General features: G+C 34.4%; 1 protein-coding gene across 4 annotated transcripts in view; it reads right to left on the reverse strand.

Annotated features, from left to right (window-relative positions):
• CDC27 (cell division cycle 27) overlaps positions 1-21,970 on the reverse strand; it is a 62,653-nt gene that overhangs the window by 10,213 nt on the left and 30,470 nt on the right. The window contains exons 5-16 of one of the 4 annotated variants that reach the window (XM_069482749.1): positions 21,374-21,471; positions 19,779-19,933; positions 19,462-19,673; positions 18,146-18,257; positions 15,907-16,022; positions 12,915-13,014; positions 11,529-11,736; positions 11,144-11,313; positions 7,923-8,075; positions 6,288-6,496; positions 4,085-4,202; positions 871-999 (exon numbers count right to left, since the gene is read on the reverse strand). In XM_069482749.1, the coding sequence (XP_069338850.1) occupies positions 871-999; positions 4,085-4,202; positions 6,288-6,496; positions 7,923-8,075; positions 11,144-11,313; positions 11,529-11,736; positions 12,915-13,014; positions 15,907-16,022; positions 18,146-18,257; positions 19,462-19,673; positions 19,779-19,933; positions 21,374-21,471 (1,780 nt within the window). Of the gene's footprint in view, positions 1-870; positions 1,000-4,084; positions 4,203-6,287; positions 6,497-7,922; positions 8,076-11,143; positions 11,317-11,528; positions 11,737-12,914; positions 13,015-15,906; positions 16,041-18,145; positions 18,258-19,461; positions 19,674-19,778; positions 19,934-21,373; positions 21,472-21,970 lie in introns of all 4 variants that reach the window. The other 3 variants (XM_069482748.1, XM_069482746.1, XM_069482745.1) reach the window with 3 other exon arrangements.

Raw genomic sequence — 21,970 nt, forward strand, 5'->3', positions numbered from 1 at the left:
CAAAAGCAATCCTCCCACCTTAGCCTCCTGAGTAGCTAGGACTACAGGCACATGCCACCACAGCCAGCTAATTAAAAGACCTTTATTTTCTTAGAGATGAGGTCTTGCTATGTTGCCCAGGCTGGTGTCAAACCCCTGGCCTCAAGCAATCCCCCAGCCTCAGCCTCCCAAGTAGCTGTGATTACTGGCATGAGCCACTGTACCTGGCTAGGATCCATAATTTGAAAAACAGAGTAAGAAGTAAAGAGAGAGACACATTAGAATAGATCTAGTGTCCTTGTTCTAAGCTCTCATAACTCACTATACTTTCCCTTTATGTACTCAACATCTATTATTTTATGATTATTTGGTTAATATCTATTCTCCCTCTAGAGGGGTACTAGATGGTAAGCTCTTCAAAGGCAGGAAATATGATTGCTTTACTCACCACTATATTCTTAGTGCTGGACACATAGTAAGTACTCAATAAATATTTGCTGAATAATGCACACATATTCATTTGTCATCTGTTTGTTTATTTTGGTCCTAAGAGGATGGTTTAGGTCTTACCTTTAAGATAATTCCCTGTTGAAAAAACTTTCTATATATGGAATCTTTATAAGGAATAACCACATATTCCTAAATATCCACACACCAATCCTTTCTATGAGCATTTCATGAGGAATAAAATCACAAAAGACAATGAAATTAACAGTTTTTTAAAACTAGATAGATGAACTGCTTCATATCAAAGTTAAAGTATAAATAATTTTTTATTTAATTTATATTCAATCAGTTTTCTCAGGTTGGCAAACTTTAAATAACTTTTAGTTTACTAAAGGGACAACTTAAGCAAAATAACGCTGAAAACCCTAAAGATATATATCTTACCTTATATTTTTCATTTGCAAATAAAACTGAGGCTCTGTGAAATTTGCATAGAGGATTCTTGGGATCAATAACAATGGCTCTGTTTAGGGTATCCAAAGCCTTCTCAGATTTTTTTAGTGCATGCTGAACCTATAAGAAATAAAGATCATGTTGATGTTTCCTCTTGGTATTTATGAAGACAGGTTGAAAACCAATAATGTGACTGAAAACCAATATAAAGATAACAAAACTATTAGAGATAAAGTTGTATGGTCTAAGTAGATTGTCCACTGAGTTAAAGTGGATTCAGTAATTGATTACCAAATAATTAAAGATTATTCTAAAATCTCCTCCAATTCTACTTCAACTACTTCACTTTAAAGATGAGAATACTCAAGTCCAGAGATTTTTTTTTCTTCACGACAGAGTCTCGCTCTGTTGCCCCGGGTAGAGTGCAGTGGCATCATCATAGCTCAATGCAACCTCAAACTCCTGGGCTTCAGTGATCCTCCTGCCTCAGCCTTCCAAGTAGGAGTAGCTGGGACTACAGGTGTGTGCCATGATGCCTGGCTAATTTTTCTATTTTTAGTAGAGACAGGGTCTCGAACTCCTGAGCTCAAGCAATCTTCCTGCCTTGGCTTCCCAGAGTGCTATGATTACAGGCGTGAGCCACCACACCTAGCCCAGAGATTTCTAAATAACTTGCTCTGGGATCAAAATCTAGGTCCTCTGGCTCCCAATCCACTGTTACACATCCATGATGATAATCACGATTCTATCTTTAGAGCAGTATTTGGTTACCTTTAAGTCTAAAAGGCAAGCAAAACTTTATATTATTATCACAAGAAAAACCTGTATTATTTAGCCAGATAATATTCACATTTCAACAGGTTGAGTATGGTCTTCCAAATATTAGACTTTTCAAAACTATGTTCAAAGAATCCCTGTTTATCAACCCTGTTTCATTCAGAACAATTATACTTTCACCTATTGTAGGAATTTATGTGAAAAATGATTCTTCTGCCATTTTTTTTTTTTTTTTTTAAATGAGACAGAGTCTGTCTCTGTCATCTAGATCCAGCCTGTAGTGCAGTGGTGTGATCACAGCTCACTGTAACCCCGAACTCTTGGGATCAAGCGATCCTCCTGGCTCAGCTTCCTGAGGAGCTGGAACTACAGGCCTGTGCCATCATGTCTAGCTAATTTTTAAATTTTTTGTAGAGACAAGGTCTCACTATGTTGCCTAGACTGGTCTCGAACTCCTGGCCTCAAGTGACCCTCCCACCTCGGCCTCCCAAAGTATTGGGATTACAGCCACTGTGCTCAGCCTCTTCTGCTTTACAAAATCATAAATCATTGATCTCTAATCCCAGGAAGCAAATAATTTAAGGTATTTTAAGTAACTGAATATTTAAAAGATTAAAAAAAGTAAGAAGCCTCACTATTCGTTCATGTGTATACATTCATATTCTGGTATGTTCCTTCTTAGACATATTATATGTTAAAAATCAAGTGGGGTGAATAGATGTGGCTGTGGAATTTTAACAATATTGTCACAAGAATGTGAGAACAGGTACTACCAACATCTGGTTGCTAAATTCATCTATACTATGATCTTTGCAGAAAGTTATTACTATATGTGGTCAAATATTCTGCCCACAGGATTTAGACCTTAAATATTAGTTCCCTAAAAGAGAAAAGTATACTATCGTATCTGAAAATGTCTTTAAATAATCCACTCAAAATTTTAGAATGACCTGTTCCACAACAACTTTACAAGAACACCTACTTTTAAAAAAGTCCAACTTTACTAAAAGGTGTCAAGAGTTATTCAAGTTTTATTTGCTTATTTTAAATAAGTAATGACAAAATAATTTTAAGTAGATATATTTTCTCTATATTTTTTACATAGTGTCTAACTATAAAAGAAGTTATCATGTAAATTTCTAAGAAAATTATCACGGCCAATTTCAGTTTAGTTGATAAAGAACTAGAATTCTTTCCCCCTCAAAATAGTGACATTTCAAACTAACAGAATTTTTTCATCTTGTATCCCCACAAAAGCCAGACTTGCTGAGAGAGAGAAAAATAGGTGGAGGAGGGGAAGAGGGAACAGGAGAGAGAGGTGAGGGTAAGAACAAGAACTTAATCTCAATTCAGACTAGCCTCATTAAAAACACAACAAAAAAACCCAAAACAGAAAAAACTTAAGGTACCATACTTACAAAGAAACAAATGAAATTCTAAAAAGCAAATAAATATACATATCTTTTCTCCTATTAAAGTACAATTTATTATCAGATACATTTGAAAAAATGTAAATATGAAAATGGCAATTCACATTGCCTTGTAAGAATTTTAATTATGTGCTCGCTTCGGCAGCACATACATACTAAGAATTTTTTTCTTTCAGAGTAGAGGAGGGAAAAATGAAATAAAAAAATATACTAAGAATTTTAGGCCGGGCGCTGTGGCTCACGCCTGTAATCCTAGCACTCTGGGAGGCCGAGGTGGGCGGATCGTTTGAGCTCAGGAGTTCGAGAAGAGCCTGAGCAAGAGCGAGACCCCATCTCTACTAAAAATAGAAAGAAATTACATGGACAGCTAAAAATATATATAGAAAAAATTAGCCGGGCATGGTGGTGCATGCCTGTAGTCCCAGCTACTCAGGAGGCTGAGGCAGGAGGATCCCTTGAGCTCAGGAATTTGAGGTTGCTGTGAGCTAGGCTGACGCCACGGCACTCACTCTAGCCTGGGCAACAGAGTGAGACTCTGTCTCAAAAAAAAAAAAAAAAATATATATATATATACACTAAGAATTTTGATTAGTTATGACATAACCTATTAACACTCAGAGGCTTCAATACAGGGAATCATTCATCTTAAAATATTACCTACTTCATTTTAGGAGCTAAATATTAACATATGGAAAAGGGCTATAGAAAATAAGAAGTAGCACATTTGAGTCATGTAACAACACTATGGGGTAGGCAAGTTGGTGTTACTTTTCATTCATGATATGGAAGTTCAGAAAAATTAAGTGACTTGCCCAAGGATTAAGGGCACTCCCATGATATTTTTTTATGCCAAGCCAAAAAGGTGTTATTTTTGGCTGTAAAAGACTCCATACTGTTTTGACAATAGCAAAAAGCCCCAATTTACAGCAATTAAGTCAATAACAAACATATTTCAAAAGGGAGATTAAATGAGTAATAATGTTTAGAAAGCTACTTACTACTCCAATGTGGCAAAGTAAAACTGAACTTTGAGGGTTGATATCAAGTGCTTTCTGGAAATGCATTTCTGCAAGGCTGAATTTTTCTTGCTTGTAATAAATCATTCCTAAACCATACCTAAAAGTATAAAACAAGGTATAATTTTAAGGATATGAACTTTTGGTTGCTAATTTAGTTTAACTAGTAAAAGGATATTTATGGAACTTGGCATTTTAATAAAACAGTGAAAATATCTGGTGGTCTTAGAGGGAAGACAAAAAGGATCAATCATGATAAAAATCATTAAAGCATTTTAGAAGAGTCACTCTTACAAGTAAAAACAGTAACTCAAATCAGTCAAATAAAACTATGATGAGGAAAAAAGAAACCACACCCTTAAACCTATCACTACAATTTAGATTTAATAGCTAGAGTGGTTATTATGTGTATACCAAGAACTTTGCTAAATTATCTTGTTGAATTCTAGGAAGAATCAAGGAGGAGGGAAGTATTGTTAACATCCTCATTATCAAATAAGGAAACTGAGTCTTAGGGAAGTTAAATAACTTGCTTAAAGTTATATAGGTAATAAGGATTCTAACCAGATCCTTCCTTCATGATTCTAAAGCCTGAACTTCTAACAATGTTATTTCCATATTCTTTGTCCAAATGCATTTTATATCATTATAATTGTAGCATACAGTGTCATGTTCAGCTTTCCTTCCCCCCACTTACTGTTATCAAAAACATGCTCCCATGTTTGTAGTCCTCAAAATCATCATGTTTAAAGGTTATATCTCATTTCTGAAGGATAGCATTGGGGGAAAAAAAGGCTATCTAGTCTATGAGGTTGATACACAGGTATTCCTCTTGAATTTTCGAAACATCAAATGAATATAATGTAGATGGTTTACATTAAGGAGACCTCTCTTGTCCATAATTAGATGATAAATGATGGGGAATAAGCACCAAATGAATAAGAAAAAACAATAGTATCTGTTTTGAGTGGTTTTGTTTATAATGGTATTATAGGTGAAGAAAAGATGAAAAACTCTGCTAATGATGGAGGAGGAGGAGATAACAAAGGATGAGCTATTTACTTTGGGGTTAGCATAATAAATTTGCTTAGTATTTAGAATTACCTAAACAACTCAGTATTTAAATTCCTCCCAGTAAAAGCTTGCCAGTCTGAATAATCCTCCTTTTAACACAATTTTTGATAACGTTTTTTTAAAATACAACTACTACAAAACAGAACAGACACTACACATTTAAAAATAACAAACAGCTTATGAAGACCTGAGTTCTTAAACTATTACAGAGAACTTACAACTATCTGAAGAGAAGGCAATAGTAGCAAGCTTTATTATTTCATGTCAGTAAAAGCTAGCATTTTTTTTTTTTACATCTTCCAGGCAATGTAATTATTTAGAAATGAGATATAATTCATTAAAACACATCAGATTTAGTGACAAACAGAATAAACTCAACTGCTCAACTGCCATAATGATTAACACAAAAGATAACCATGTCTGACACAAAAACTACCATAGAGTTATGATTTCAGAATTATACTTCTTAATATTTAAACTATGTAAGTCAGTTCAGAGAAATATACAATAAATGCCAGCAACAAATATGGTGTTGAGGCAGAAATAGGGACAATTTTTTTCATATCTTATTCATTTGATAATAATATGAACCAGGTAGTAACTTCTTATTTTGTCTATGCACAAGTACAAAAAACTAAAATGGAGATACTATTTAATAAACTGAATTCTTAATAAATCAACAAACTGTAACACTACAAAGAGCAACAACTAGTGGATTTTTTTCAATGTTAGTTTTCTATTATCCAATAAGTGAAGTATACTATCCCTCTCCACTTTCCCACTTTTAATCTTAATCACCATTTCAGTGTTCTAAGAAAAAGTAATAAATCAAGTAATAAAACCAACTAGAGGATTTGCAAAAGTTTGGTAGAAGAAAAGGCTGAAATTATAAGGATCTGGTATTCTATTATCATTAATTAATTTAAGAGTTGGTTAAAGATACACATTTCACAGGAAAATGCTTTGGTTGAAAGTTATTGACTAGTATGTATTATACCCTCCTTAAGTATTAGTATCCAAATTCATGACAATAAAGAGATATCTAAAAGAAAAATTACTGAGCACCAGCTCCATCAGTGAGACTTTGTCTTTGCATTTCATTAGCACTTACCATGCATTATAATGCCTAGGATTGACTCTGATAGCGTTTCGAAAACAAGCTAATGCTTTGTCTAATTCTTCAGTTAACACAAACTCATGCCCTAATAGAGTATAGGCATAAGCATAATTTGGATCAACCTGGATAGCTCTCTGGAAGAATTTAATTGCAATATCATGTTCCCGTTGCAGACTGAAACAGTTCCCTGCAGCACACCAGGCCTTAAAAAAATTGGAACAAAAAACAAATATACAATTAAAATTTTATTTTTTCTAATAAAACAAAATCAAGACTTAGATCCCACTTAGAACAGAAAGACAAAAACTGGAGAGTTCTAGTAGATGAACAGTTGATCCTAATTATTCATGGATTCCATTTTTTTGGTTATGTTTTGTTTTGTTTTGAGACAGATTCTTGCTTTGTTGCCCTGGATGGAGTGCAATGGTGTCACCACAGCTCAATGCAACCCCAAACATCTCGGCTCAAGTGATACTCCTGCCTCAGTCTCCCAGGTAGCTGGGACTACAGTTTCAGGCCACGACACCAGGCTAATTTTTCTATTTTTAGTAGAGATGGGGTCCCGCCTTTGCTTAGGCTGGTTTGAACTCCTGAGCTCAAGCAATCCTGCTGCCTTGAACTCCCAGAGGGCTAGGATTACAGGTGTGAGCCCTGCGGCCAGCCAGGATTCCGTATTTGTGAAAATGCCTGCTTGCTAAAATTTATTTGTAAACTCCAAAATTGATACTTGTAGCACTTTCACAGTCACTGGTGGACTCAACCTTTGAGTTGTCCAACAGGCATTTCTCATTTGAGGTCAAAGTGACTCTCTGCCTTCTTGTTTCAGCTTTCACATAGAGACGACCAAAGGACAGAGGGGCAGTTCAGTGCAGGGCAAGAAGTTCCGGTTCTGGGAACAGCTGGAGAGAGTTTGAATCCCTCAGCTGGCATCCATTTGTAGGGTTGCCTTAAGCAAGCCACCTTAACACTTTTGGACCTCATTTTTTCTTTTGTAAAATAAAGAAAATAGAATCTACCAGGATGAGTTGTTTTTAGGATTCAAGATTATAACCTATAATCTTGATGTATGCATGTACATATTTATCCTAGAAGTAATGGTTAAATATCACTAACTCACTGATGACGTGACTACAAATTACTGTGAATAATGGGAATTGACTGTATTTAATTCTAAGCTTAAATAGTATCTTAAATAGTTTACAAAAGTATCATTAAATATTTTTGAGATGCACTGAAATACAATTTTTACAAGATTGGAGCATGTAAATTAATTGTGCCTATGTCTTAAAAATGATGGTACTAATTTATTTTAATTTAAAATTAGCAATTTCTTCAATCTATCTAACTTCTGCTCAGTGAACTCTAATCTTTGTGACAACAGCAACTTTAATGCAGTCAAATCTTGATTAATCCTAAATGAAATGTCTGCTTTGTGATTTTTCTAATTATGAATCTGCATCTAATTATGAATCTACATTCTAAGACTTTCTCTTCTTCTGCCTAGATAGAGAGAAAAAAGAGAAATAAATGTGGGTGATGCTAAATAGTATTTGAACTATTTGATTCATCTCCATTTGTTAAGGGTGATCAAAAGGTAACTACGTAAGCAAAGTGTTTTGGTTAACATACCTCTGGAGAATTTTTATCCATGTCTGTTAAGTCTTTTGACAGAACTGAAAGAGCAACATCTTTTTGAAGATGCCAAAGTGTTGTAGAGTAGATCTCCATGCCTTCAACTCTGTAATTCTCAATCCTCCTAACCTCTGAGAATATTCTTTCAGCCTGAAATACAAAAACTAGTAAGGGGAAACATTTACAGTGAAAGCACTGGTCATTGTCTTCACAGGTGCTAAATGCTGCCTTGTATTATGGTTTTTATGCAAACTAATAAACAACACAGGACAAACTGAGAAATGTTCCACGACAGGTCAGATATTAATGTAATCATATTAACCTTTAATGTAGTTTTTATACACAAGCCATGGTAAGAACATGAACTCTGAAAAGAAAATTTAAGTTTCTACCAAAAAGAAGAGAAATCTAAACAAAGTTACAATTTAAAAGACAAGTCTGATATTTTCTTCTCAAAAAAAAACCAAAAACATTTCCAAGTTTTAATAATGGCTTTCAGAATAACTCTCTCAGGAAAGATGATAGAAGAATGATTTCTATGACACAAAACCTATTTTTTGCACTGACTTACTTCTATTGAGAGGTTGTGTTGAAAACTTCAGGGAAGAAACAGGTTAAAATGGCTACCAACCCTATGTTATGTTGAGCTCTGAGCAAACTCGCCAATGCTGCACCTGTTAGGAATTGCAGTCCTCATCTACTAATTACCCTTTCCTTGGCAGCACTCTCTCGTTGACTTTAGGGTCTCTCCTCAGACATCTGGTCAAAATTTTTTTTTTTTTTTTGAGACAGAGTCTCACTCTGTTGCCTGGACTAGAGTGCCGTGGTGTCAGAATAGCTCACAGCAACCTCAAACTCCTGGGCTCAAGCAATCCTTCTGCCTCAGCCTCCCGAGTAGCTGGGACTACAGGCATGTGTCACCATGCCTGGCTAATTTTTTCTATATATTTTTAGTTGTACAGCTAATTTCTTTCTATTTTTAGTAGAGATGGGGTCTCCCTCTTGCTCAGGCTAGTCTCGAACTCCTGAGCTCAAATGATTCGCCTGTCTCGGCCTCCCAGAGTGCTAGGATTACAGGTGTGAGCCACCGCACCCAGCATGGTCAATTTTTTTCCTTAGCACATTCACAGCTCCTGGAAATGTGCCTTTCTCCCCCCAAAGTTTGAAGCTTATTAGTTATATAAAACCAATTAATTTCCTAGTTTATCAATTTAGTAAGTTTAAAATTCTCAAAGTTTAGTTTACTAATAGGGAATATCAGGACTCTTCCTAATAAAATGAAGATGACAGAAAATAAGAAAAGAGCATTTCTGAAACCGGGTACTTAATTCCAAGAAATGGCCATATGGCATCTAGAATTAGCTTGATGATCAGATTTGTAACTTCCTTGAAATCTCTTAAAAAAAGATATGTTTCTCAAATAAGCATTGATTACAAGATGACAAACCTAACCACCAACCAAACACAAGTACCTTTTAGATTCAAATTCTTCAGAATCTGTTGTTTCCTTTGAAAAGTGATTATGGCATAGACAAAAAGAAAAATGGGGAAAAACTCGTAAAATTAAGTTGAAACAAAAGCTTTGTTTAGTTAAATATTTGAGTCACTGCTCTATAACCAGGGGAAACAATAAAATTCATGTTTTTAAAGTACCTGTGAATAAATAAACTTGAAATAATTTTGAAAAGGCTTTCCAAACAGCTTTTGCTTGCCTGTGTAAATACTGTATGCCAGTCAAAACATGAGTCTTCTAGCAAGGAATACAGAGTTTTGTCTACAACCCCCTTTTTTGTACCATTCTAAATTACATGAATAGGTATCCTCTCCATATATACTCTGCCTGGAAGAACACTTTCCCCCTAGATCTTCGCACTGTCCGTGAAGGGAGGAGTAACCTTCCTTCTCTGAGCAGCAAACTTAAAAAACAAAACAAAAAAACATGCCCATACTTCATTATCCCTGTCTTTTTACCATACGTCATTTTTCTTCATATGACTTATTGCTACCTGTCCTAATACATTTATTGGCTTACAATCTGTCTCTTACTATAAAGTAAGCTCCACAAAGGCAAGAAATTGTCTTTCTAGTTGTATTAGAGGCAAGAAATTGTCTGGCTAGCTATATTACAGAGTCTAGGTAGGAAATAATAAACACTGAAATATATACTGAATAAATGAACTGAAAGTAAACTGAGCAAAAATGTAACCTTATATCAACTTTAAATAATCCATATTAGAGATATTTTATTAATATATAGGTTTCTTAAAGTTTTTTTTTTTTTTTTTTTCAATTTTAAGAGGCAGGAGGAGAAAATGTTTTGGGAAGGAAGACTGGGAGATAATTTAAGTTAGAAATTAGAATTTTCTTTGACTTTAGGTTAATCATCCTCTCCTTCTCTGGCATAAATAGATAAATTATGAAATTTAATTAAAATTAAAATAATAAAAGCTTTGTAATGAGGACTTTGTGTCTTCAGCTAAATACAATTTTCTTCACAGCATTCAAGTTTATGAAACATATTAAATGCCAAAAACTCATCTCAGTAAATACTCTGTATATATAAAGAATTTAGATTATAAATATCTATTACATGGTAAATATGTATTTTCAGATCCAACTGTGTAGGGTACAAGAATTCCACATGGGCTGGGCGCGGTGGCTCACGCCTGTAATCCTAGCACTCTGGGAGGCCGAGGCGGGTGGATCGCTGGAGGTCAGGAGTTCGAGACCAGCCTGAACAAGAGCGAGACCCCGTCTCTACTAAAAATAGAAAGAAATTATATGGACAACTAAAATATATATATACAAAAAATTAGCCGGGCATGGTGGCACATGCCTGTAGTCCCAGCTACTCGGGAGGCTGAGGCGGTAGGATCACTTAAGCCCAGGAGTTTGAGGTTGCTGTGAGCTAGGCTGACGCCACGGCACTCACTCTAGCCCGGGCAACAGAGTGAGACTCTGTCTCAAAAAAAAAAAAAAAAAAAAAAAGAATTCCACATGGTTCTTTACAAATCTTAAGAAATCCCAAAGAATTTAAATTACTCACCCCTTAACACAAGAGAGAATTGTATCTATAAATCATAAACACTGAGAAAATAAATGTATAGACATTACATAATAAATATTGACCTTTTAGATTTAGCCTTCTCGAGCATGGGCATTTTAATTCAATTTAAATTATCTCTAGAAAGGCATATATAACCATTTTTCTTACTTACTTGCATGTACTCTGAAAGCTCAAAATAGGCCCTTCCAATTTGGCACAGTACCCAACCAGTATTGTAGTGGTGAGAAGGCAGGTGGCTCAAAATATTTATAGCTTCTTTGCAGTTGTATGAACACAAAGCTAAATAACCTTTTCCCATTTCGCGAAGAAGGCTCATCAAACCTTCTAGGAGAAAACAATATAGTAAACAAAGGGAAAAAAACCCACAATAAAACAGTTTGGTTTTCTAGATAGGTTAATTACAAATTAATCCATTAAAAATTCTAATATCTATATAGAAAACAATGAAGGCACTGTGATGAACATAAAGAAATTTACATAAAATAAGCATACAATAAAATAAAATACACAGAAGATATTAACCATTTAAAACAGACCTGCTGCTGCTTTTTGTAGATTAAAAGCCTGGATCTGAGGTGTGATTGTGGATATTTTCCCTTCTGAAATGATGGAAGAGTCCAATTTTGTAATTTCCAGGCTGTCATTTATGTTAGGTTGAGTTATTCCTCCTTTATTAGTTTTGCTTTTTGTTTTTCTATTCGGGATTTTAGGTGGAAACTTCATTTTTAACTTTTTGCTATTCTCCTGTAAAAGTGGGGGGGGCAGAATTTCACATTTGTTACATACACCCCTGTGTTTTAGACTTCTCCTCAACTCTTTCTTAATTATTAGGTATAAAATAAATGTACGATCTTGATTAAAATATATTTTTTTCAGAAGAAATTTTATAAAAACAAAGGTCTTCAAAGTCATTCAATCATTTATTTATAGAGACATGGTCTTGCTCTGTTGCCCAGGTTGGAGTTCAGTGGTGTGATCATAGCTCACTGCAGCCTTGAACTCTCAGGCTCAAGCGATCCTCCTGCCTCAGCCACCCGAGTAACTGGGACTTCAGGCATGTGCCACCATGGCCAGCTCACAGTTATTTAATTTTAAATGCAATAATTCTGAACGTAATTTCATTAACTAATAGAGATTGAGTCGGTATTAGGTGTTGCTCTCTTTTGAAAGTTTATCACAATCTCATTTATTATTTAAAAATAAGAAAAGTAGATATAATATTGTCTCAGAGCATTATAACTGATGTCATAAAACTATTAATCTGAATATGTCAAAGTTAAAGATCATCCATAATATTTGTCAATGGGCCAAGAAAACTTATCAAAGGCATAACAAATGAGGCCCTCCAACAATTTTTTTATTTTGAAATAATTTTAAGATTCATAAGAAGTTACCAAGAAAATATAGAGAATTTCCATTCATTCTTCCCTCAATAATATCTGACATAATCATACTACATCATCACGTTCAGGAAATTAGAATTGGCATACTACTATAAACTACAGACCTTATTTGGATTTGATCAGTTTTTATATCAACTCTTGTGTGTGTGTACATATAATTCTATGAAATTTTATTACATGGATTTGTGTACTTAACCACCACAATCAGGATACAGGACTATTCCATCACCACACACAAACAAATGCTTTTGTGCTATGCTTTAATAGTTACATCCTTCCCCCAGCCCTAAAGATTTGTTGTCCATTACTAAAATTTTGTTCTTTCAAAAGAATATTATATAATATTTACAAAAGGACCAAGAAAACTCACAAAAATTATAGATAGCCCTCCAAATTAAAAATAATTTTTAAATTCTAAATATTCTCTTTATTTACTTATTAGAGATGGAGTCATCAATGAACAGAAATTTTAGTGGGGGAAGCATTAAGTAATGTGACATACAGAAATCTTTAAATTACCTTGGTTGTAGAGCTGTCACTAGTAAAAAGCCGTGAACTTCTTCGAGGCAGTGCATTTGGGGGAGATGTAATAGTGGGGCTCAATACCTGAGGTGTTGTACTAGAAAAAAATGATAAAGGAAGCCATTTACTTTTTTACTTGGTTTATGACCATTAACTATTGTTTCAATTCAGGTATATTAAAAATATGAATTAATCATATAAGTACTTTAAAGTTGTTGAGTTTGGTCAGTCCTTTTCTGGTGGTTCTATGAAAACTCAGGATTTGAAAATGATTCATGTTACTATAAAATGATAAAGATTACAGCACAGATCTTCACCCTATCTGAAATTACTACTTTAAACTAAAAACAATCCACATAAAATTTTGGGTCAATAAATAATAAGCACATCTATAAACCAATTATCTTTTGCTTTCATTTGCAACTATAACAAGTTAGGTAAAAAGGAGAAAATAGTTGGGCATGGATAGTCCAATGTAGGTTACTTGTCAATAAATACCACTAGAACAACTGTTACTTAAGAAGTTATTTCCCGTAAATTTAAACAGCTACATCAAAGCTTTATTCTGTTTAGAGCAAAAGGAGTCTAATAATCACTTGGACACATTTTTACTTTAAAGGCAAACCCTAAGATACAAGAATTCCATTCTTAGAAAGCAAGCAAACTTAGAACCTGAAACAACCTAATTGAGAGTGCCTAAGTTTATGGACTAAACTGTTCACAGTTTATAATTTATGTGAAATCCTACTAGGTTGCTGAGTCTGGGTCAAAGAAACTTCTGAAAAATCAGAGATGCTGACCAGTGAGTAAAGAATGTCTAGGGATATCTTTAATAATTTTCTAAGACAGGGCCCCAACGTAGGGATTTTTAACAAGTGAGCTCATTTGGGTTGGCCAATTCATTTTTACAAGTACAATATCCTTTATTTGGTAGGAACAACTATGTGTCATTTACACAACTATGAATTATATTGTCAAATGATTACCTAATTATAGAAAAGACTTTTGCATGAGAAGTGGAAAGGAATAATTTTATAGCATGAGGCAGTTTATGGGGATTGATTTAAACAGAAGACTGCATGAGGGTAACACAAATCTTGTGGAGATAGAAGTAAAAATATTAAGACAGTTCTGGGGTTGGGAGGTTAGGCCGGGCGCGGTGGCTCACGCCTGTAATCCTAGCACTCTGGGAGGCCGAGGCGGGTGGATTGCTCAAGGTCAGGAGTTCGAGACCAGCCTGAGCGAGACCCCGTCTCTACTAAAAATAGAAAGACATTATATGGACACCTAAAAATCTATATAGAAAAAATTAGCCGGGCATAGTGGCGCATGCCTGTAGTCCCAGCTACTCGGGAGGCTGAGGCAGTAGGATCACTTGAGCCCAGGAGTTTGAGGTTGCTGTGAGCTAAGCTGACGCCACGGCACTCACTCTAGCCTGGGCAACAAAGTGAGACTCTGTCTCAACAAAAAAAAAAAAAAAAAAAAAAAAAAAAAAGACAAATTCTTCTTATGTTATAATAATTTTCCTTAGGGTTATGTTAGTTCCAAAGGCCCACTTGATGTAAGAAAAAAATGCCCAAAGTCTGAGGCACCAGAAAAATGAAGCAGGATACTGAGTTTGAAACATTGGTCGCCTCATATAAAATATCTATCTAACTGTCTATCTGTGTAGACAGATAGATAGATAATCACTTGGACACATTTTTACTTTACTTTAAAAGCAAACCCACAGACACAAGAATTTCCTTCTTAGAAATCTAACAAACTTAAAACTGAAATGATCTATGAGAGCAGGTAAGTTTATAGTTTATAATTTATGGGAAATCCTACTAGTTACTTGAGTCAGGGTCAAAGAAGTTTCTGAAAATAGCATCACTGTATTATGGTTTTAAAATAAAATATGAAGTGTTCTGGTAGTTACCAATAAATACCTTTTTAGGAGGATAATTTACATGAAGAAAATGATGACACACAAACTTTCTCGGATGATTTAGCTAAGAGTACTATGCCATTTTAATCATCTCCAAAAAACAACTTTCTAAATAGAAAGAACAGATTTTTGCAGTCACAAGCTAAGGAACACCTGGGGCTATCAGACGCTGGAAGAGGCAAGGTAGAATCCTCCCCTAGAGACTGTATAGGGAATATGACCCTGCCAACACCTTGGTTTCAGATTTATGGGATTTAAAACTGAGAGAATAAATTTCTATTATTTTAAGCCACTCAGTTTGTGGTACTTTCCTATGGAAGCCCTAGAAAACTAATATAGATAATGAAGGAGATAAAACGGAATCAACAATACCAAGAACACAGAATTATTAAGAGTTGATGCTTATTACAGTTACTATATTTGTTTAGTTCTAAGTGAAATGTATAATTCAATAAATTATGTTTATATATTCTGTAGGATTAGGATATACTTAGCCTATATACTGCTGCTTTTCAGGAGGCCTTAAATTCCTTCTTAAAATAGAGCCCCAGGCAATCACTGTCTGTAAGCTGGCACTCATGGTTAGATTTACTACCCTTGAATTACAGGAACATAGAGGCCTTTTACGTAGTCAAGGTATATTAAAATACTGTGTTTTAAAATTTAGGTATATGTTCATTGTTTTGGAAAGGACAGAGAAAATTGTATTTTTCTTTTAAAATATTAGCTGTAATTAAGTCCTTGAAGAGGAAAAGAAATCCCACTTAACACCATTTCTGTATGGAAATAAAGTAATTATTTGGAGATTTATTTGAAGGTTAATTTTATAATCTCTTTACAGACATGCATAATGGGGGAAGGGGCTTATGGAACCTATTTGTGCCTGACTTACAAATTACAAGTTTCCAATTCCACATATTCAAAATTTATATTATTTTAGAATATCTAGAAATATTACAGTTTCTAGATCACAAGAGAGTCAATACCTACCTAAACTGAAGAAATACACAGAATCAACTTTTACAGCAAAAAAACCTAAACAATTAACATGATAAATACCTTGTTTGTGGGCCAGAACTTTGTGTTTGTGCAACAAGAATTGGAGTTACCTCTCGACTATTTCCACTCTGTGAGAAGACAGATTTTGTTCCAGTTTGGCCGATTCTGGCAACAGACTGTAAAACATAAAAAGTCTAAGGTTTGTGAATCATAGATTGCACTGTAAATAATAGAAGACACCATGATGCTCCTATCTACATTTTTCCTAATAAAGGAGTTCATAATATATACTGTCATCATAAAACATAAATTATCATTTATGTTATTATTTTAAAAAATCATCCAATTATTTTCCAAATTTTAAGGATATTGCTCTTTAGAGTTAATATTTCTTTACAGTTTTTCCAAGCTTTCATTAATTGTTCTCTGCTCATTTAGAAAAAAAAAATCTTTGCTTGGCTCTTCTGTCTTCTCCAATTATTACCTTGTTTCTATTTATTCTCACCACCTAGCTTCTTTATAATCATCTATGACTATGATATCAGTAGATTTTTTTTATTTTGGCCACCAGATAATTTTCTTCAAAACTGTTACCCAATATCCTGTACATAATTCTTAAACTCACTATCTCACCAGATATGAAAGTCTTATTTTGGCCTTTGCTGCATTCAACATCATTGATCTTCCTCTCCTTTTTGAAATTTTGTATTACTTCCAAAATATTACACAATCTTGATTATTTGTCCTACCACCTCATTTGCTGGTCTCTCATCCTCCTCTGGTTTTTAAATTAGGTATACTCTGTGCTCCTTAGCTATGCTTTCTTTTCCTAGGAAAGCAAGGCCACTTTAACAGCTTCCTTATTTCTATCACTAGGCCATATTTTTTCTTCTATGACTAACTACTCATTGAATATTTTTACCTACTCTACCACCACCTCAAAATAAAACTTCATAGTCCTTCCTCCTTCCCCAAATTGAAACCTCTATATTCACCCAAGGGACAAAACTTAAAATCAATTTTGGCTCTTCCTTATTTATCAAAGAACTATGTACACTGCACTCACCACTTGGTTTGGTATTTTTAGTTGACACTACATGTAGCCTTATAGGTATAACTTTTCTGGGAATGTCTTGTAACAGGGTAAAAAGAGAACAGAGGCAGAAGAAGATGAGATAGCACGTGGCTTTTATTATTTGGGCACTGAAATCACATACCTGTTCACTGCCTAATTTGTCTTTGGTTGCTATTGCTCTTTTGGTTTTGGCCTACTTCATCTGGGATGCTAACTACCATTCTACTATGCCTTCTTCATGACCGTAATAAACTCATTTCCACAGTTATATTTTACTTCCATTTAACAATAGCAGGTAGTTCTCAACTTTTAAAAATCAGGTTTAAAACAATCCATACATAAACTACTTTGCAGTGCCTTTTTACTATTTTTGGAATTCTTATTATCACTCACTAAGGAGTTATTATAGAAATAATCTTTTGCAGACTCTAAGGACATTCAGGAGTGAAAGGGTAAAAAACAACTAAAAGAAGAAACACGTTTCTAAGGAAGGTAAAGGGGCTACATCAGTTATTCACATATTAGTATGACTTATTTAACTTCTATTTCTTAAACATCTTTTAAACACAGCAATAAACATTTTAAATACATAACCTAATTTAATTCTCACAGAAGATGTCCTGTGCCACAGATATGCTTTGAACAAATGGCACTTTGGCCTCTACTGCCATAAATGTATATAAAGGAACATTATGAAAAGAGCACCTGTTGTAGTATTTACTGAAAGGATACTATCAAATACTTTTTATTTTACTATACATCTATGATCCACCATAAAAATCTTATTATCAGAAATATCTCTCTTTACCTGAGCAATTTTTTTATGTAATTATTAGAGCTACTAAAAACATATACAGTGGTGAGGACAGGTAAAAACTATGGCAGATATAATTTCTATAATTTATATTCAAGGTGATAGAAGTAATTTTGTAAAAAAAACAAATTAAAAGTAAATACTTTTATAAATAAGTAAAAATATGAGTGTGTTTATTTAGCTATATGCTGAAATAAATTAAACTTGTGAGCTATAATCTTACTTGCCCAAAAGAGCAACCAGCCTTGTGTCTCCTAATACAACTAAGAGGCTATGACAATAATGACATTCTCTTATATTTAAATCAACAAGTCTAAGGCAAAACCAATTATGTAAAGTTAGATTCTCTCTGAAATTACCTTTAACAGATTGAAAATTTTAAACAAAATTGCATTTTACATGGAAAATACCTTTTTTGAAGGAGCTCCGGTGGATGGCACGTCAATTACAGGTGTATTAGTGTAGTTTTGTAAATAGGATCCATCTCCAGGAGTTGGGGTTTCTAATGGCAAAATCCCAAAACTGAGAAGAGGTTGAAATCAAGGTGTCAAAAAGTCATCAAGGCATATATAAAGCAGCAGTATACTTAAATTAGAAGGTCTAAAAGGAAGAGAATGGCAAATCAGTCTTGGGGACAGTAAGGATCTGAGGGGCAGATTAAAAATAATATGTGAATGTAGACTATTCTACCCACCATAATTAAAATTTAAAAAAAGCAAGAGAAAACAAGGAACTTGAGCAAGAACTACTGATCTCAGGAGATTTGTTAGAAATAAAGTGGTTTTATAAAAGCTAAGATTCAAATGATCAAATTACTTCAAATTCTTGGATTTGGGATAAATTATGGGATTTAGACCCAATTTTGGAGAAAATATCTCTAGAGACCACTGGATAATTAACAATTCTCTAAAGTTGTAATCTCATGGTCATGCTATTTTAGTATGACCCCAGAACTACAGAGTCTGTTCTGGCATATAATTTTTTATTTTGGTACTTGTAGATATGTATCCTCTGGGCTGGGTTCTTATATTTATACATATATATACTTCTAATAATTTGGACAAAATATTTCATATTGATAGGTGTCAATACTTCTTCCATGTTTTGAAAAACAGCATTTTAATGGAAAGCAATGTCGCTCAGATTATATCATGATTGTACTAATATTCAAGGGGTTCACTGCTATCCACTGATGCACGGCCATCAAGACAGTATCTTTTTTATTTTTTGAGACAAGGTCTCCCTTAGTTGCCTAGCTAGAGTACAGTGGCGTCACCGCAACCTCCAACTCCTGGGCTCAAGTCATCCTCCTACCTCAGCCTCCATGCCCAGCTAATTTTTCTATTTTCAGTAGAGACAGGGTCAGGGTCACACTCTTGCTCAGGCTGGTCTCAAACTCCTGAGCTCAAGCGATCCTCCCACCTGGCCTCCCAGAATGCTAGGATTACATACGTGAGCCACTGCATCTGGCCAACAATATAGCGCATACACTAGCTAATTAAGGCATGTCGAAGAGTTTTAAAAATTACTCTAATATTTAATATTAACTTTTTATCACATGGGCTATATATCTTTTAGTTCATTTTATGAAAACAGACTGCCCCTATTTCCACAGTGATTTAGGAAGTTGCTACTTAGATTAATTTCTGTCACTAGTAATATGAATTATTACTATAAGATCCTTTAGTATTATATTACATTTTAAAGAATCTTTTCTTTGACTTACCTTGGGGTTAATGGGCTAAGGGCAGCTGGTCCTCCCAATAAACTTCGACCAGTTTTTGGTTTATTTTGAACCTGTTTAGATAATATGGAAGTTCCTGTTCCAAGAGGGACAGTATCAGGTGAAATTACAGCTGAATCAATATAAGACACTGAGGAATCTGTGTTTAAGGAGTACTTTGAATTGGAAGATTCTAAATTCAGTCTGTTTAATTCCTGAAACAGAAAATTCCTACCATGTCATTTACAATACATTATTTAGCTCAGATCATTCTTTGTAGTTTTCATAGTATTTTAAACACGAAAGTATGATACACTTACAATTGTGTCCTGGGGTGTTTCCGTAAGAACTGTTTCAGGCTGTCTGTGAGATAAACTATGATTAGATATTAGTGTTGTACAAGAATTGGGCAGACAGTTGCTAAAGTTCTGTAAAGATGTTAATTTAAATGTTTGGTCAGGATCTGGCTTTTCACCTGTGAAGACACACACACACACACACAAAAAAAATGTTTGCCACTGAGGAAATGAGGGATACATTTTCTTCAAGTATGATCTATCAGTGGAAGTAAGGCTTTATCCAGAGTTTTAAAAATTCTGTCCACTTTTTCCTCTTCTTTTTTTAAGAGATGGAGTCTCGCTCTGTCGCCCAGGTTGGGGTGCAGTAGTGCAATCATAGCTCACTGCAGCCTCTACTTCCTGGGCTCAAGTGAGCCTCCCTCCACAGCTTCCTAAGTAGCTAGGACTACAAGTGCATGCCACCATGCCTGGCTAATTTTTTTTCTTTTTTTTAATTGTAGAGACAGGGTCTTGCTAGGTTGCCCAGGCTGGTCTCAAACTCCTGGCTTCAAGAGTCCTTCATGCCTTGGCTTCCCAAAATGCTAGGAATATAGGTGTGAGCCACCATGCCTGGCCTCACTTCTGCTACTCAAATTTACCTCTCAAAAGTCCTTCCATCAACTTATAATAAAAGTTTACCCCTAAAATAAAGATATAAATTTAGAAAATAAACTGTAAGGATGCTAATTTTAAATATAACAAATCACAGAAAAATGCAGATTTTTGTATTTGTTTTAAAGTAGAAAACAACTAGATTTCATTTTTCTCAAGGTAGGCGATGAGGTTGAAGAGTTAAAACCCAGCATATTTTACACTAAAGGTTGAAGCACTTCTTTGTATATAGACACAACAATGTTTTATAATACCCCTTTATACATACTAGAGCATATATAATGAGACATTCTCTCCCTACATTGTCCAGGTCTTAGAAGTTTCTGCTCCAGGCATTCTATTAATCTTCTTGGAAATCCTATTAATTTCTTTCCTTAGTCAGAAAGCAATTTTGACTAGGCTTAACACATTGACTGCCACACTAGAAAAAAATAAGTTTTCCTTGGGGCCACGGTGTTTTATCATGAAAATAGAATAAAAATTTTGAAAATAAAACAATCCTTTCGAATTAAATGAAATATTTATTTTTTATTGATTTCTGTGTGAGAGTTACATGCAACTTGAAAAACAGTTCACACAGCTCCCAAGGTAAAGAGATGTATGAGTTACATATGCTTCGTGAGGCCCCAGGCTCAAAACTAGCATGAGTTGAATACAAGTGACATGGCATTTAATGTTAAACACACAACACAACGCCTTCTAGAGGACATAAGATAGTAAAGGGAGATTGACCAAACAGAAGAAACCACTGAATTTAATCTTTGGGGTAAAGTAATTAAAGGTCCCATTATTCCTGAAACTTACAATTCTAACTTATTTCTTATTCTCAATTTTAGTAGCCCTTAGCTTTGAAAAATATTTTTCTTGTGGATACATGATTTTTGTATTACCCTCCAAAAATTAAGTAGGGGGGAAAAGAGAAGAGGAAATGGGGAATCCACCCACTCCCACCCCCACGAACCTACCTATTTCACATAATGATTCAAAGGGAGACCAGAGGAAAGGATTTAAACTAAGGCTCTTTTGGTAACATTCTGATCCTTTGGCAAGCCGATCTGTCTTGCTGTGGAGAAAAACAAATAGATGAGATGAGATACAAATCCCAAAACATTTATTATAAAGAAATTTTTGGTATAGAAAATAAGGTAAATCTTATTTATATAAGTTCAGAGAGCACTCTTCTTGATGCTTCCCTAAATTACCAATTTTTCCTTTACTATCTTCTATTATTTTGGACAGATCAAGTTAAAAGTCAGGTGAAAGCAAACAGGACATGAATTGAAAGAGATGCTAACAAAATAAACTATCATTGCCTTCTTGAATATTACCATTACTTTAAATTTCCTGTAAGATACTAGTTACTGAAGGAGATATGGAAAACATCCAAATGCTTCAGTCTTATTCCTAATTTTTACTGTAACATCCCAGTGGTAATTCTGAAAGTGATTTAAATGTTTTAAATAAAGCATATGTAAAGATCAGATTTTTTTAACAAAGTAGAGGTGGTAGTAGCTCTTACTGAAAATAAAAATTTATGCTTCTTTCTAAATCAGGCTTACATT

The sequence above is a fragment of the Eulemur rufifrons genome, chromosome 9 (genome assembly GCF_041146395.1).
Source record: "Eulemur rufifrons isolate Redbay chromosome 9, OSU_ERuf_1, whole genome shotgun sequence".
Taxonomy (NCBI): Eukaryota; Metazoa; Chordata; class Mammalia; order Primates; family Lemuridae; genus Eulemur; species Eulemur rufifrons.